The 15,488-nt window shown below is 42.7% G+C and overlaps 1 protein-coding gene across 16 annotated transcripts in view; it reads right to left on the bottom strand.

The window, feature by feature from the left end:
- LOC121277910 (pumilio homolog 2) overlaps window positions 1–15,488 on the bottom strand; it is a 126,505-nt gene that overhangs the window by 73,010 nt on the left and 38,007 nt on the right. For all 16 annotated transcript variants that reach the window (XM_041187737.1, XM_041187739.1, XM_041187738.1 and 13 more), the window contains one exon: window positions 6,126–6,231. In XM_041187737.1, coding sequence (XP_041043671.1) covers window positions 6,126–6,231 — 106 coding nt within the window. The remainder of the gene's footprint in view (window positions 1–6,125; window positions 6,232–15,488) is intronic.

Raw genomic sequence — 15,488 nt, 5'->3', positions numbered from 1 at the left:
CCCTTTTACTTCCCCCTTCCTCACTGTCCAAGGGTCCAAACATTCCTTTCAAGTGAAGCAGCATTTCACATGCACTTCCCTCAATTTAGTCTACTGCATTCGCTGCTCCCAATGCAGTTTCCTCTACATTGGAGAGACCAAACGCAGGCTGGGTGACTGCTTTGCAGAACACCTTAGGTTTGTCTGCAAGCATGAAACAGAACTCCCTGTCGCTTGCCATTTCAACACTCCACCCTGCTCTCATGTCCGTCCTTGACATGCTGCAATGTTCCAGTGAAGCTCATAACAAACTGGAGGAACAGCACCTCATCTTCTGACTAGGTACCTTACAGCCTTCCGGACTGATACTGAGTTCAACAACTTTAGATCATGAACTCTCTCCTCTATCCCCACCCCCTTTCCGATCCCCCTTTTTCCAATAATGTATATAGATTTTTCTTTTCCCACCTATTTCCATTATTTTTAAATGTATTTCCATCCATTGTTTAATCTTGACCTTTTGGCCTATTTCGATCCCCCCCGCCATCCCACCCCCACTAGGGCTATCTGTCCCTTGCTCGTCCTGCTTTCTACCCTTAATGTCCCCATTATCACATTTCTTAGCTAATATCACCACCGTCAACACCTTTTGGCAATCTCCACCTATCAATGGCCCTCTATCCAACTCTACCTGTCCCACCGCGCCCCCCCCCCCAGCCCTCTTAAACCAGTTTATATTTCACCTCTCTTCTATTTTCCCTTAGTTCTGATGAAGAGTCATATGGACTCGAAACGCTAATTATGTCCCTCTCCGCAGATGCTGTCAGGCCTGCTGAGTTTTTCCAGGTATTTTTGTTTTTGTTCTAGATTTCCAACTTCCGCAGTATTTTGCTTTTATTTTCCTCTAAGCTGTGTGCCTACACAACAACCCAACAATCCATCAACTGCTGTGCACATAATTATTACAGCGGCACACATCCTGAAGATTAAAATTAGGTTTATTGCCACTCTAGCTCACGAGCAAAGAACTGGCAGGCACCACCACCACAGAAAATTAAAGGACGAAAGCCAAGCCTGAAGCAATGAATGGAGCTGCTCCAAAATATATTGAACAAAAAAATACTCAACCTGAGTTTTTCTTCCCTCAAGGTCCTGTAAGTTCCCTGTAAATTCAGATCCCGCCATAAATTAATATTACAGATTGTATGAGAACGGGGATCTTTTTAGCTTTATAAAATTTCTATCACCTGTTATACAGTATTTTATAAACACAGTATTTATAATAACATAGGAAATGTGAACTTGTCCACTTTGGAAGGAAGAATAGAAAACCAGTATATTATTTAAATGGAGACAGGTGCAGAACTATGTGGTACAGAGGGATCTAGTTATCCTGGTGCATGAATCACAAAATCTTAGTATGCAGGTACAGTAAGTGACTAGGAAGACAAATGGGATGTTGTCATTTATTGCAAGTGGAATGGAATATAAAAGTAGGGAAGTTTTGCTACAGTTGTACAGTGTCTCATGTTGTGAGTACTGTGTACAGTTTTGGTCTCCTTATTCATTGAAGGATATAACTGCATTTGCAGTTCAGAGAAGGTTCACTCAATTGATTCCTGGGATGAAGGGTTATTTTATGAGAAAAGGATGGACAGATTGGGCCTGTAACCATTGGAGTTTAGCAGAATGAGAGGTGATCTTATTGAAACATATAAGATCCTGAGGGGACTTGACAGGGTAATTGCTGAAAGAATGTTTCCCCTTATCAGGCAGACTTGGATTAAGGGACACAGTTTAAAAATAAGGGGTCTCCCATTTAAGATGGAGATGAGGAGAAATTCTTTCCGATGGTTGTTAGAATGTGGAATTCTCTTCCCCAGAGAGCAGTGGAGACTGGGCCATTGAATATTTTTAAGGCAGAGTTAGATAGATTTTTGATTAACAAGGAAGTCAAAGATTATGGGAGTGGACAGGAAAGTAGAATTGAGGACACAATCAGCTCAGCCATGATCATATCAAAAGGCAGAGCAGGCCAGGATGGCCTACTCCTACTTCATATGCTCGTATGTCTTTTGAATATCTGGCAACTAAGAATCTAGTGAAATTTTAAGAGTAAAAGCTGTCTAAATTAGCACAGCATAATTTAAAAAAATATCTCTCCTTTGGAGCTTCAGGCTAGGTAATGCGCATAAGGGACTGGTGGCTTTTTCTCATGTTGCAATAAGTTTTAGGTAACTATTCTAATTTAAAATTGGATTACAAGGCTGTGTTGAAATATCAAAAGGAGAATGACTCTGGTTTTCAAAGACAGACGTCACAAGAGCAATATTTCCTCAAATTTCTCTTTGCTCTATGCATCCTGCTTATTCCCTGCACGATAGATTCTGGATGGTTGTGCTGCCACGCACAAACACAGTTTAGAGGTAACACTGTTAAAAAGTGATCCTACAGGTGCCTGGAAGATATAATTACTTTACAATAAATTCCAATAACATCACGAAAATTGAGTAATAGTGGGGTCTGTGGCTATGGGTCTGCGTGTGTGCACGCGCGTGTGGGGCTTAATTGAATTAAAGGCAGCTAGTCTGAAGGTTTTGATGTAACAGAAGATAAGCTAGGTTTGAAATCTTAAGTAGATAACAAAGGTATAAATAGAACACTTGCATTTTTAAATTAACCAGACTTGCTTGAATTCAAAACAGGGGGTGAAATGTTGCACACAGCCAGGCAAAGTTAAGAAACAGTGTGTTTATTTTTCTCAAAGGTTACTGACAAAATTAGTACCATGATAAATTTTATTAGAGAGGTAAAGTCCAAAGACATAGTGAAACAATGGGAATTTGCATTCAAAGGGGAAAATATGTATAAAGGAGAGAAGGCTGTGTGCAAGGGAAGGCATTCTAAGATCTAACAAGTGTGAAAAGAATCCAGCATCTAAGCCTTAAGCTGCTGTCTCCAAGGAATTGAAGTTGAGAAAAACTCACTTTGAATTCGACTGTTCAGGGTATTGTGTGTTACTTTTCCTGGGTCTTTTAGAATCTGCATCTCACTGTTGCCTTAACGGAGGAGTAACTGGGGTTGAGTAATTAGGAGTTTTAGAAGTTATCGTAGTAGTAATTTGTAGATCTATGTATGTGCTTAAAATCATTTTTTCTATTAATAAAAGGTTTAACTTAGTTTTGTAAGAAACCTATAAGACTTAGTGATCTTATTTCTACTGAATTCAAGGCAAACATCTTGAAATATATACAAATTACAAAACGGTTGTGGCAATTGTTTCAAATTTCCCTTTGGGTTTTGAGTAGCTCAGCATTTACCATTGGCTGTGCCATAACACAGGTGTGCTGAAGATTGCTGACAGGATTGAGAAAGTAAACTTAACCAATATTCCCAACAAGGTAGTACAGATTCAAGATTGGAAAAGGAAAACCCAGAATGGACATAAGGAAGTACTTCTCTAAAAGGACAGTGTGCCAGGAACCGTGCTTTAGCAGTTATGAATCAGGTGCTGTAAAAGGCAGACTGTGAGCATGTCATTGTGGAATAAGATCAAATGTATAGGTCTTTCATCAGAGTAGGTCCCCTGTTTTATAAGGTGGGGCGGAGAGGGGCGTGGGGGCTGAGGGAGAGGGAGATGCAGAGGGAGAGGGAAGAGGAGAGAGAGCACAAATGAACACAAAATAGTTTTTTTTGGCACAGCAAGGTGGGGTGGGAAGGAGTGACAGAGGACAACAGAAACAAGGATTGTTGTCCATTTTGAGCACCCAATGTCAGCTTAGTAAAGCACATGCCAGCAGAATTATGTTCTCAGAACACACATTTCTTCTCCTCCTCCCTCCCTAACCCTTAAAAAGTAAAATGTATTCCTATTTCTCAGGATGGCAACTCTCAAAATATTTATACTTCTACTTGCAAGTTATTTTGTGCTGCACAATAGTGGCATTTTTAAACAAAGCTTTCCATGTTAACTTAATAGATGGCTACCACTAATATGACGACACTTATCCCATCAGTTTGTACTAAATTCAACCCTGTCCTAAGTGTGACCAGGCTGTATCCTGGCTCACATGCTATCCAGTCTCAAAAGATACTCTTCCAAAAATTTACAGCAATGCAAAACTGGATTGACTTACTCTTTGATTAGTTACCTGGTTTTGTGCCAGCCCCTAGTTTTCATTATTTTTGGAAATGTTCCCACGTTATGCTAATTATACCCCAGTGGAATCAAATCTGCTCCAATGCAAGTTCTGAATATTTTTTGTAATAGCTTATACATAAACTGACAATCCCTTATCTGATACATACACACACTTTTGATTATGAATAGGCATGATAAAGCTCATTTTTAGTTCTATGGGGTTGTGTCATGTCTATGAAGTATGAAAAAATGATTAAAATAACATTGTAAAAGAAAAATCTGCATCTCCTTTAAAGTAAATCAAAGACATTCGGTTAGAATTGCCTAATTATTTGTAACAAACACAAAAATCAAACCTTCTACATTAGCTGTAGCTTCCAAATTAGCTTAAACAATTCCAGATAATACGCAACTAGTAAAACACAGAGACTCTAACTGCAGTAATTTAAGCTCATTCAAATCGAGATTTTCTGGAAAAAAAAACTGGCAGTTCGCAAGTTCAGATAGATAAAACTGCCTCTTTAGACTTGCATAATAGTTTTCCTCCAAACATGAGCACAGGAGAAAACAGTCCTTGGAATATCTCTGGTACTGTTACATCATGACTCAGAGTACTAATATACATCATGGCTCAGAGTACAAGTAATATACAAAGTATGTTGTGCACTAATAGTAAATAAGTATTAAAGGGAAGGATACAAATATTCTGTACAAGCTTGCAAATTGTTTAATCTTTCAGACTATGAAAAGATTCCATTTGTTTTTTAGTACTGAATATATGCTTAAGATTTAACTATTAGGTTTTTTAAAATGGGTACGAGGCACTACTGTGATTTGTATTTTTAACATTAACTTTGATGTTTATTTCAGGTGGATTGTAGCATTAAGATTTTCATGAGAAAGGGTTGATCTTATATTTATCCAACATAGCAATCAATATGGGGAATGTAATTTCATTGTAATGACAGAAACTTTTAATTTTATTAGTTTCTTAATATACATAGTGTTTAAGTGCAAATCCCTTGGGGGGGGGGGGCAGTGAAATAACTGTAAATTTTTGGATCCAGTTACACATTACTTTCAAATGGATGCCAATTGATCAAATGTCCAAAGATTTGCAAATTAACCGATTTTACTCTTAAGTTCACTTATGATTCTCAAGTACTGCGATCAGAAAGGTACAGAGATTGTCAGGAGACCAGAAATTCCCAGAATTTCTTAGCAGGTAAAAGATAAAAGAAAAGAAACAGTAAATTAATGACAACAACATTAAATAGGCAAAGAGCCTATTGGGGAGGTGGTGGTATTGTCGCTGACTCATATTCAGAGGCCTGAGATAATGCTCTGGGGACCCAGCTTCAAATCCCACCAGAGCAGATGATATTTGAATTCAATAAAAATCTGGAATTAAAAGTCTTATGACAACCATGAAACCAATGCTGATTGCCGGAAAAGCCCATCTAGTGCACTAATGTCTTTTAGGGAAGGAAATCTGTCCTTATCTGGTCTGGCCTACATGTGACTCCAGACCCACAGCAATGTGGTTGACTCTTAAATGCCCTCTGAACAAGGGCAATTAGGGATGGGCAATAAATGTTGGCCTAGCCAGCAAGGCCCATATCCCATGAATGAATAAAAAAAAAACTGTCCTTGCAAATGTTATTCTGGAACAACTGTAAATACAACAGTAATTATATATTTGCAACTTGAGCAGCAATCTTGAAACTGACTGGACTAGTTTCATCATAAAGCACAGAATATACTCCAGGCAAAATTCATTATTTTTCAGCTGTTTGTGTATAATACATCTTTACCCTAGATAATTCATGATTTGGGTTTTAGCTGAGCAGAATTATGCTCTCCTTAAATTGTAAACATGTGGACACTAAGCAAATGTACCCATACTGAGGTACACTTTTGGTTTTCTATCCTAGATTTCTACAGTTAAGGATGTGAAAATGTTTCCTTCAAAGAAGTAAATGTTATTGATTTAAAAGACACTTACGAGATGCTCCCCATGCAGTGTCCCTCCACTCATCTCCCAAGAATATCCCTTTTTGGCCTTCTTTAGCTGAATCATCTGATTCCCAGAATTTCTTAGCAGGTAAAAGCTAAAAGTAAAGAAACAGTAAATTAATGACAACATTAAATAGGCAAACAAAAAAAAAACACTTTTTACGTAGAAACAAATTGGTAACCACATGTTGGTTGAAAAGCATCCAACACTTCATTTGATGTTGATCTCAGCATTCATGATATATCAACTGGGATGGTTTGCTACAAACCTATATGATGGCTGCAAAACTCATTGAACTGGCACGGTTTTTGCACCATTATCATCGTTTTATGAAAACTTAAAACTGTCCATTTTGATTAATTATTTTCTAACAGGATTAGTTTCAATTTCAAAGCCATTACTTACTGAACACAGTGATAAGTTGCAAACTAACATTATGAATATTTTTTCAAAAGAGAATGCCATCCTCTACCTTTTTGTGTCCCATATGCTTCAAGTCTCAACAAGATATTCAACTCCTATAGCAGACAGAAAAGACAACATTCTCCCAGGTGTCAATGAGTGCTACTTGAATTGGGCACCAGGAGGCAGGAAAGGCAAAACCGAACTGATGAGTTTTTCCCCTTAAACTTACTACTCTCTGGGGTGAATTTCTTGACTCCCACTAAGACACTAGAAGTACAGGCACTCTTCCAGGGTAAAATCTACACTCGTATCATATTCACATAATGAATTTCAATTTAAATGTTTTCCTTTTTGTTGCTAAGAGAAAAAGCTGTGCGTGTAATTGTGTATTGCTTACTATGAATGCTTTACTTTCTTGGTTCCTGAATGACAGTATAGATATTTGTTACGTGAATATATATGTACATATATAAATTTTATATATATGTGTGTGTGTGTGTGTGAGTAATACACGCGCACACATGTGCAGACATGAAATCTGTCTTGTGATAGAAGCAATTTTGATTAAAATTTGTACATGTGGCTAAAACAATGTCACCATTGTTGGCATTACCAACACTGAATCTTCCACTATCAACATCCTGGGGGTTACCACTGACCAGAAACTGGACTGGACTAGCCATACAAATACTGTGGCTACAAGAGGTCAGAGGCTAGGAATCCTGTGAAGAGTAACGCACCTCCTAACTCCCCAAAGCCTGTTCACCAAATACAAGGCACAAGTCATGAGTGTGATGGAATACTTCCCAATTGCCTGGATGAGTGCAGCTTCCACACACTCAAAAAGCTTGACAGGCACTACATCCATAAACATTCACTCCCTCCACCACCAATGCACAGTAACAGTGTGTCATCTACAAGATGCACCACAGAAATTCACCAAGACTCCTTAGACAGCACCTTCCAAACCCACGACCACTGCCATCTAGAAGGACAAGGGTAGCAGACTGATGGAAGCACCACCACCTGCAAGTTCCCCAAGTCACTCACCATCCTTTCAATGCCGCTGGGTCAAAATCTGGGAACGCCCTTCCTAACAGCTATGAGTATAGCTACACCACATGGACTGCATCAGTTCAAGAAGGCAACTCAGCATCACCTCCTTGAGGGCAACTAGGGACAGGCAATAAATGCTGGCCCAGCCAGTGAAGCCCACATCCCCTGAATTAATAAAAACAACCATAGTCTCAGCTGTGGCTAGTCAGCAATTTTAGCTGGACAACACTGCTGTAAAGGTGTTCATCAATGAATAAATTTAGGCTCTATTTTTCAGCACGCAAAATTTTTTTTGGGGGGTATTGCAAGTGTTTGCAACCATCCTCAGCCAGAAATACCAAGTGAATGATCCATCTCGGCCTCCTCCTGCAGTCTCCACCATCACAAGTTGCCAGTCTTCAGCCAATTCAATTCATTCCATGTGATATCAAGGAACGTCTGAGCACAATGACTACAGCAAAGGCTATACCAACCCAAGGGATCCAACTTGTTCCATGAACAGTGCAGGAAAGTATGCCAGGAACAGCACCAGGCACAGCTAAAAATGAGGCATTAACCAGGTAATCAGTAGAGATCTCCAGCTGGTCAAAAGACGCTGGAGTGACACAAGAACATTGGCAGTGGACAGGAGAATGGAATGCCTTGCCTGCCTTATGCGTCTCTAGATGCGGGAGCTAAGTCTGAGTAAGTCAACCTAGTGGAGCTACAACACAGGATCATGTTTATACTAAGCAGCACGCAAGAGCTAAGATATCCCACAACCAACTGAACAGATCCAAGCTCTACAACCCTGCCACATCCTGTCATGAATGGTGGCGGACAATTGAAAAATTAACCAGAAGAGGTGGTCCCACAAATATGCCCTTCCTCAATAATGGGGAAGCCCATCACATAGCGCAAAGGCAAGGCTGAAGCATTTGCAAGTATGTTCAGACAGAGGTGCCAAGTAGGTGGCACATCTCCATCTCCTCCAAAAGTCCTGGCAGCAGTACTGAAGACTTGTGCTCCAAAACTAGCCACACCCCCAGCCAAGCTGTTCCAGTACCGCTACAACATTGGCATCTAGCCGACAGTGTGGAAAATTGCCCAGAAATGACCTGTCTACAAACAGCAGGACAAATCTAATCCAGCCAATTACTGCCCTATCAGTCTACTCTCAATTATTAGCAAACGGGAGGTGTGGTCGACAGTGCTATCAAGCAACACTTACACAGCAATGACCTGCTCAGTTTGTGTTCTGCCAGGACCACTCCACTCTTGACCTCGTTCCAGCTTTGGTCCAAACATGGACAAAAGAGCTAACTCAAGAGATAAGGGGAGAGTGACTGACCTATGCAGCATTTGCTCACTGCAAGACATCCTCAGGGTAGTGTCCCAGGTCCAACCATCTTCAGCTGTTTCATCAATGACTTCCCCTCCATCATAAGGATAGAAGTGGGGACGTATCGCTGATGACTGCAAAAATATTCAGTACCATTCACAACTCTTCAAATACTGAAACAGTCCTGGTTCACATGCAACAAGACCTGGGCAACGTTCAGGCTTGGGCTGATAAAACAGGGACAGAGAGAGAAATCACGTGCCTTGGTGCTTCTCCAGTTTCCGGGCCCCTTATTCCCACCTCGCAACCATCCCCACCGCCTCACCCACCTTTGACCCTCACCCTCAAGGCCTTCAGGTGCCCACAATTGGGTTGGGAACCATAGTCACAGTGGGGTCGAATTTTTCATATAGATTTAGCAAAACTTTTTGGTTTTTGTACTCTAAGCCTTGATTTATAGAGCCCATCGAAAGCTCCAGTTTCAGTATAATAGGCTTTACAACCACAGCCTTGTCAGGCAATTACACACAACCTGGTTGTTAATACTATGCAACCAGTTCTGCTGCTTTGGCCCTATGCAATATCCAGACAGCAACATCCAAAAGACTGAACCTCAAAAAGCACCAAAAACAACAATCCTATGTACAGGTGAGAATATCTTGAACTAAGTGACATATTCAATTGGCAGATGACTCCCGGTTTCACTTCTTAGTTTAAAAATGGCAAAATCTTCCAGTAAATCAGGAGCCACCAATTCACCTGCAATAATGTGCTATCTCTATGCAGACAAGTGGGATTTTGTTAACAGAAAAATTACACTTCGCATTGAGTGATAAACATTTTCTCACTTTAAATTATAACTAACCACATTTACAAATGCCCAGCATGGGGCATATAATAGAAGAGCAAAGTAATGCAAATACTGGAAATCTGAAATGTAAACAAGTAATGTTGGAATTATTCAGGTCAGGCATCATCTTTGGAGAGAGAAACAGAGTCAGGGCTTCAGGTCCACCATCAGCATTAATTTGATGAAGGGTTACAGGCCTCTGTTTCTCTCTACACCAATGCCACCAGACATGCTGCGCATTTTCAACACTTCCTGTTTCTACTGGAACAAAAATAACCTCTTTTGCCATCCCTCCAACAATCAAACAGACTTCCTGTGAGCCTCTCATTCCCTTCAGTGAGAAACCCAGCAGCAGCTGCCTGAGATCTTGTTTGACACAACATTAAACATGAATTTCAAGAAAAAAAGTTAAGATATGAAAAAAAAACTTACTGAGCAAAGGCAAATCAGTGCTGAAGCAATAAATTGATCATTTAAAATTGAATAATTAATGAAAATGACCATTAAAAAGTGCCAAGCAGCAGAGCTAACTAATAAAACCATTTTTACCTTTTCGATTAAGAAGTGGGACTAGACAGAGACAGACTGGGCCCCAAGTCCTGGTCATCAGGGAAGAGGAAGGGGACTGGGGTCAAGCTAAGGAGTTTGGTTTAATCAACACTGATCTTGTGTTCACCTCTGATTGCACACACTCTAAGCTGGCCTCAACAGAATTCATAAGTGGGGGTCATAAGCAGGTTGCCTTTCAGCCTGAATTTTCCTCCTTCCCTGGCCCAGTGTGTGGATAGGTTTTTAGGGAGGGAGGAGAGGGAGGGAGGAGGGGGAGGGGGAGGGGGTATGTGTTCCACATCAACCAGAGCAAGTAAGTCCCAGTCTCAGGGATCTCTCTCTCACACTCACTCCCCCTCCCGTTCTCCTCCACACACATACTCCACAGGACACACAGGAAGCCAGGCCCAGGGCCACACCATCATCAATAGACTAAGAAGAGGTCAGAAAGGGCCAGAGGCCACACCCAGGCATCATGGATTCAAGGGAGGATAGTCAAGGAAGGGAAAGGCCTTGTGGGGATAAACCAAACATAGGCATTAGGTACTTTACCTCATCTTGCGTTGCAGCAAATGGGGGGAGGTGATGGCATAGTGGTATAGTTGCTGGACTAGTGATCTAGAAACCCAGGGTAATGCTCTGAGGACCCGGGTTCAAATCGTGCCACGGCAGATGGTGGAACTTGAATTCAATAAAAATCTGCAATTAAAAGTCTAATGATGGCCATGAAACCATTGTCGATTGTTGTAAAAGCCCATCTGGTTTACTAATGTCCTTTAGGGAAGGAAACCTGTCATCCTTACCTGGTCTGGCCTACACGTGACTCGAGACCCACAGCAATACGGTTGACTATTAAAAAGTCCACTGAAACGGCCTGGCAAGCCACTCCGTTGTAACAAACCGCTACAAAGTCACAAAAAAGGAATGAAACTGGGCGGCCCACCCGGCATCAACCTAGGCACCAGAAACAACAACAGCAATCTCAGCCCTGTCGACCCTGCAAAGTCCTCCTTACTAGCACCTGGGGGGGCTAGTGCCAAAATAGGGAGAGCTATCTCACAGACTAGTTAATCAACAGCCTGACATAGTCATATTCACAGAATCATACCTTACAGTTAATGTCCCAGACAGCAGCATCACCATCCCTGGGGATGTCCTGTGCCACCTAGCAGAGGCAGCGGCACAATTTGTCTCCAGGGAGCAGACTCAGAGGGAGGAGCACCAGAGCAGTGACCTTGGGGCACAGAGTAACTGAAGCCAAAACTGAAAAAGTGACATCACAGGAAAGCTGTGATCTAATTGGTTGGTAGGAAATCTGCACCAAATTTGGAAAAACTGCAAAGCTAATTAATAAATTAATTATCTAAATCGAGATGGCCGGGCAGGTGATGTGCTGTAGCTGTATGATGTGGGAGCTGGCAGATCCCATTGCGAGCCGCAGTGACCACATCTGCAGCAAGTGTTGATTGCTGGAGGAACTCCGGCTCAGAATTGACGCTCAGACGCTGCTGTACATCCGGGAGCGGGAGAGTTACCTGCACGCTTTGTTTCAGGAGGCGGTCACAACCGGTAGATTAAGTACCTCAAGTTCGGTCAGTGGTCAGGGTCAGCAGGACGTGACTACAAGTGAGGCAGGTAGAGGGATCCTGTGTTCAGGAACAGAGGAGCCTCAGCTCTTGACCTTGTCCAACAAGTACGAGGTACTTGCTCCCTGTGTGAATGAGAAACAGTAGGGAGGATGAGCCAGCTGACCACGGCACCTTGCACAGGAGACCATTCAAGAGGGGAGAGCAAAAAGACAAGTGGTAGTTGTAGGGGATTCTATAATTAGGGGAATTGATAGCATCATTGTAAGCCAGATCAAGAGTCCCGCATGGTATATTGCCTGCCCGGTGTCAGGTTGAAGGACATCTCTGACCGGCTTGAAAGGATATTGGAGAGGGAGGGGGAGGATCCAGTTGTTGTGGTCCACGTCGGGACAAATAACATAGGTAAGACTAGGAAAGAGGACCTGTTTGGGGATTATCAGGAACTAGAAACTAAATTAAAGAACAGGTCCTCAAGGGTTATAATCTCCAGATTACTACCCGAGCCACATGCAAATTGGCATAGGGACGCGAGAATATGGGAAGCAAACACATGGCTAAAGGAGTGGTGCGGGAAAGAGGGGCTCCATTTCGTGGGGCACTGGCATCAGTATTGGAACAGGGGGGATCTGTACCGTTGGGACGGTCTCCACCTGAACCGATCTGGGACCAATGTTCTAGCATAAAGGGTAAATAGAGTGGTCAACAGGACTTAAAACTAGAAAGTTGGTGGGGAGAGAAGGGTAAAACTCCAAGAAGTATGACTAATGGGAAACAAAGCAGCAGGTTAGCGTGTGGGGGGGGGGGTGGATTCAACTTCATGGAAAATTATGAAAAAAACTGAAAAGAAAGGAAAGCCCAGGAGAGGCTATTAAAGTCTCCAGAACACAAAATAGGACAGAGTGTTTGGAAAGGGCTAGGAATCTAACTTCAAGCACATCAGATAAAGGGACAAAGAAAGGGGACGGGAAATACAGAACTGAAGGTGTTGTATCTGAATGCACGCAGTATACGAAATAAGGTAATTGAGCTTGTGGCGCAGATTGAAATGGGCAGGTATGATGTGGTGGGCATCACAGAGACATGGCTGCAAGGGGATCAGGACTGGGAGCTAAATATATAAGGATATACATCCTATTGAAAAGGTAGGCAGGTTGGCAGAGGGGGTGGGGTTGCTTTGTTAGTAAGAAATGAAATTAAATCGATAGCAAGAAATGACGTAGAATCTCTGTGGGTAGAGTTGAGGAACCACAAAGGTAAAAAAAACCATAATGGGAGTTATGTACAGACCTCCGAACAGTAGTCAGGATATGGGGCGCAAGATACACCAGGAGATAGAAAAGGCTTATAAGAAAGGCAAGGTTACAGTGATCATGGGGGATTTCAATATGCAGGTAGACTGGGAAAATCAGGTTGGTAGTGGATCCAAAGAAAAGGAATTTGTGGAATGTCTACGAGATGGCTTTTTGGAGCAGCTTGTGGTGAAGCCCACTAGGGAACAGGCAATTCTAGATTTAGGGATGTGTAATGAGGCAGATTTGATAAGGGAGCTTAAAGTGAAGGAAGTAACCATAATATGATAGAATTTACCCTGCAATTTGAGAGGAAAAAGCTGGAATCAGATGTATCGGTATTACAATTGAATAAAGGCAACTACAGAGGCATGAGGGAGGAGCTGGCCAGAATTGACTGGGAGATGAGCCTAGCAGGAAAGACAGTGTAACAGCAATGGCAGGAGTTTCTGGGAGTAATTTGGGAGACACAGCAAAAATTCATCCCTAGGAAGAAGGAGCATACTAAAGGGAGGACAAGGCAACCATGGCTGACAAGGGCAAGGGCTAAACGATCCTACAACCAACGGATCAGATCTAAGCTCTGCAGTACTGCCACATCCCTGTCGTGAATGGTGGAAAACAATTAAACAACTCACTGGAGGAGAGGCTCCACAAATATCCTCAACCTCAATGATGGAGGAGCCCAGCACATCAGTGCAAAAGATAAGGCTGAAGCATTGCTGCAGTCTTCAGCCAGAAGTGCCAAGTGGGTGATCCATCTCAGTCTTCTCCATAGGTCCCTAGCATCACAAATGCCAGTCTTAAGCCAATTCGATTCACTCCACGTGATATCAAGAAATGGCTGAAGGCACTGGATACTGCAAAGGCTATGGGCCCTTACAATATTCCGGCAATAGTACTGAAGACTTGTGCTCCTGAACTTGCTGAGCCCTGAGCCAAGCTGTTCCAGTACAGCTACAACACTGGCATCTACCAGGCTATGTGGAAAATTGCCCAGGTATGTCCTGTACACAAAAAGCAGAACAAATCTAACCCGGCCAATTACCACCCCATCAGTCTACCCTCCATCGTCAGTAAAGTAATGGAAGGGGTCATCAACAGTGCTTAGCAATAACCTGTTCACTGACGCCCAGTTTGGGTTCTGCCAGGGCCACTCAGCTCCAGACCTCATTGCAGCCTTGGTTCAAACATGGACAAAAGAGCTGAACTCCCAAGGTGAGGTGAGAGTGACTGCCCTTGACATCAAGGCAGCATTTGACAGTGTGGCATCAAGGAGCCCTAACTAAACTGGAGTCAATGGGAATCAGGGGGAAAACTCTCTGCTGGTTGGAGTCATACCTAGCACAAAGGAAAATGGTTGTGATTGTTGGAGGTCAGTCATCTCAGTCCAGGACAATACTGCAGGAGCTCCTCAGGGTAGTGTCCTTGGCCCAACCATCTTCAGCTGCTTCATCAATGACCTTCCTTCCATCATAAGTTCAGAAGTGGGAATGTTCGCTTATGATTGCACAATGTCCAACACCATTCACGACTCCTCAGATACTGAAGCAGTCCATGTCCAAATGCAGCAAAACCTGGGCAATATCCAGGCTTGGGCTGACAAGTAGCCATCCTGACTTGGAAATGTATCGCCATTCCTTCACTGTCGCAGGGTGAAAATCCTGGAACTCCCTTCCTAACAGCATTGTGGTTGTACCCACATCACATGGGCTGCAGCGGTTCAAAAAGGCGGTTTACCATCACCTTCTCAAAGGCAACTACGGGTGGACAATAAATGCTGGCCCAGCCAGCAAAGCCCATATTCCGTGTATGAATTCAAAAAAGGCAGCCTCCAGCCAGATCTGAGGATGAGTGAAGAGAGCAGCACCCAACTACGCCCAAACAGAACAGTCCACAAGGTGGAAAGGAAGGAAGGACTGGGGAATCTCGCACTTCCTACTCAGCCAATAACTGTTATATTTCAGAACAGCAGCAAACACTGGCCAAGTAACCTGCCAATTAGGATGGTCTAGGCATCAGATTGGCTGCTTTAGACACTGACCATCCTGATTGGCAGGCTACTCAGCCAATGAGCCTGCCCCCACCCCAAACCAGTGTTTTGCACCTTGTGCACCCCCCTCACTCAGGCACTGCTGATAGATGGCAAGTAACATTCATGCCACTCAAGTGCCAGGCAATCACCATCTCCACAAGAGGGAGTCTAACTATCTCCTCTTGACATTCAACAGCATCACCATCAATGAATCCCACTACTATCAACAACCTGGGGAGTTACCACTGGCCAGAAAA

The sequence above is a fragment of the Carcharodon carcharias genome, chromosome 5, assembly GCF_017639515.1.
Source record: "Carcharodon carcharias isolate sCarCar2 chromosome 5, sCarCar2.pri, whole genome shotgun sequence".
Classification (NCBI taxonomy): domain Eukaryota; kingdom Metazoa; phylum Chordata; class Chondrichthyes; order Lamniformes; family Lamnidae; genus Carcharodon; species Carcharodon carcharias.
This window is presented reverse-complemented; position numbering and strand designations above follow the sequence as displayed.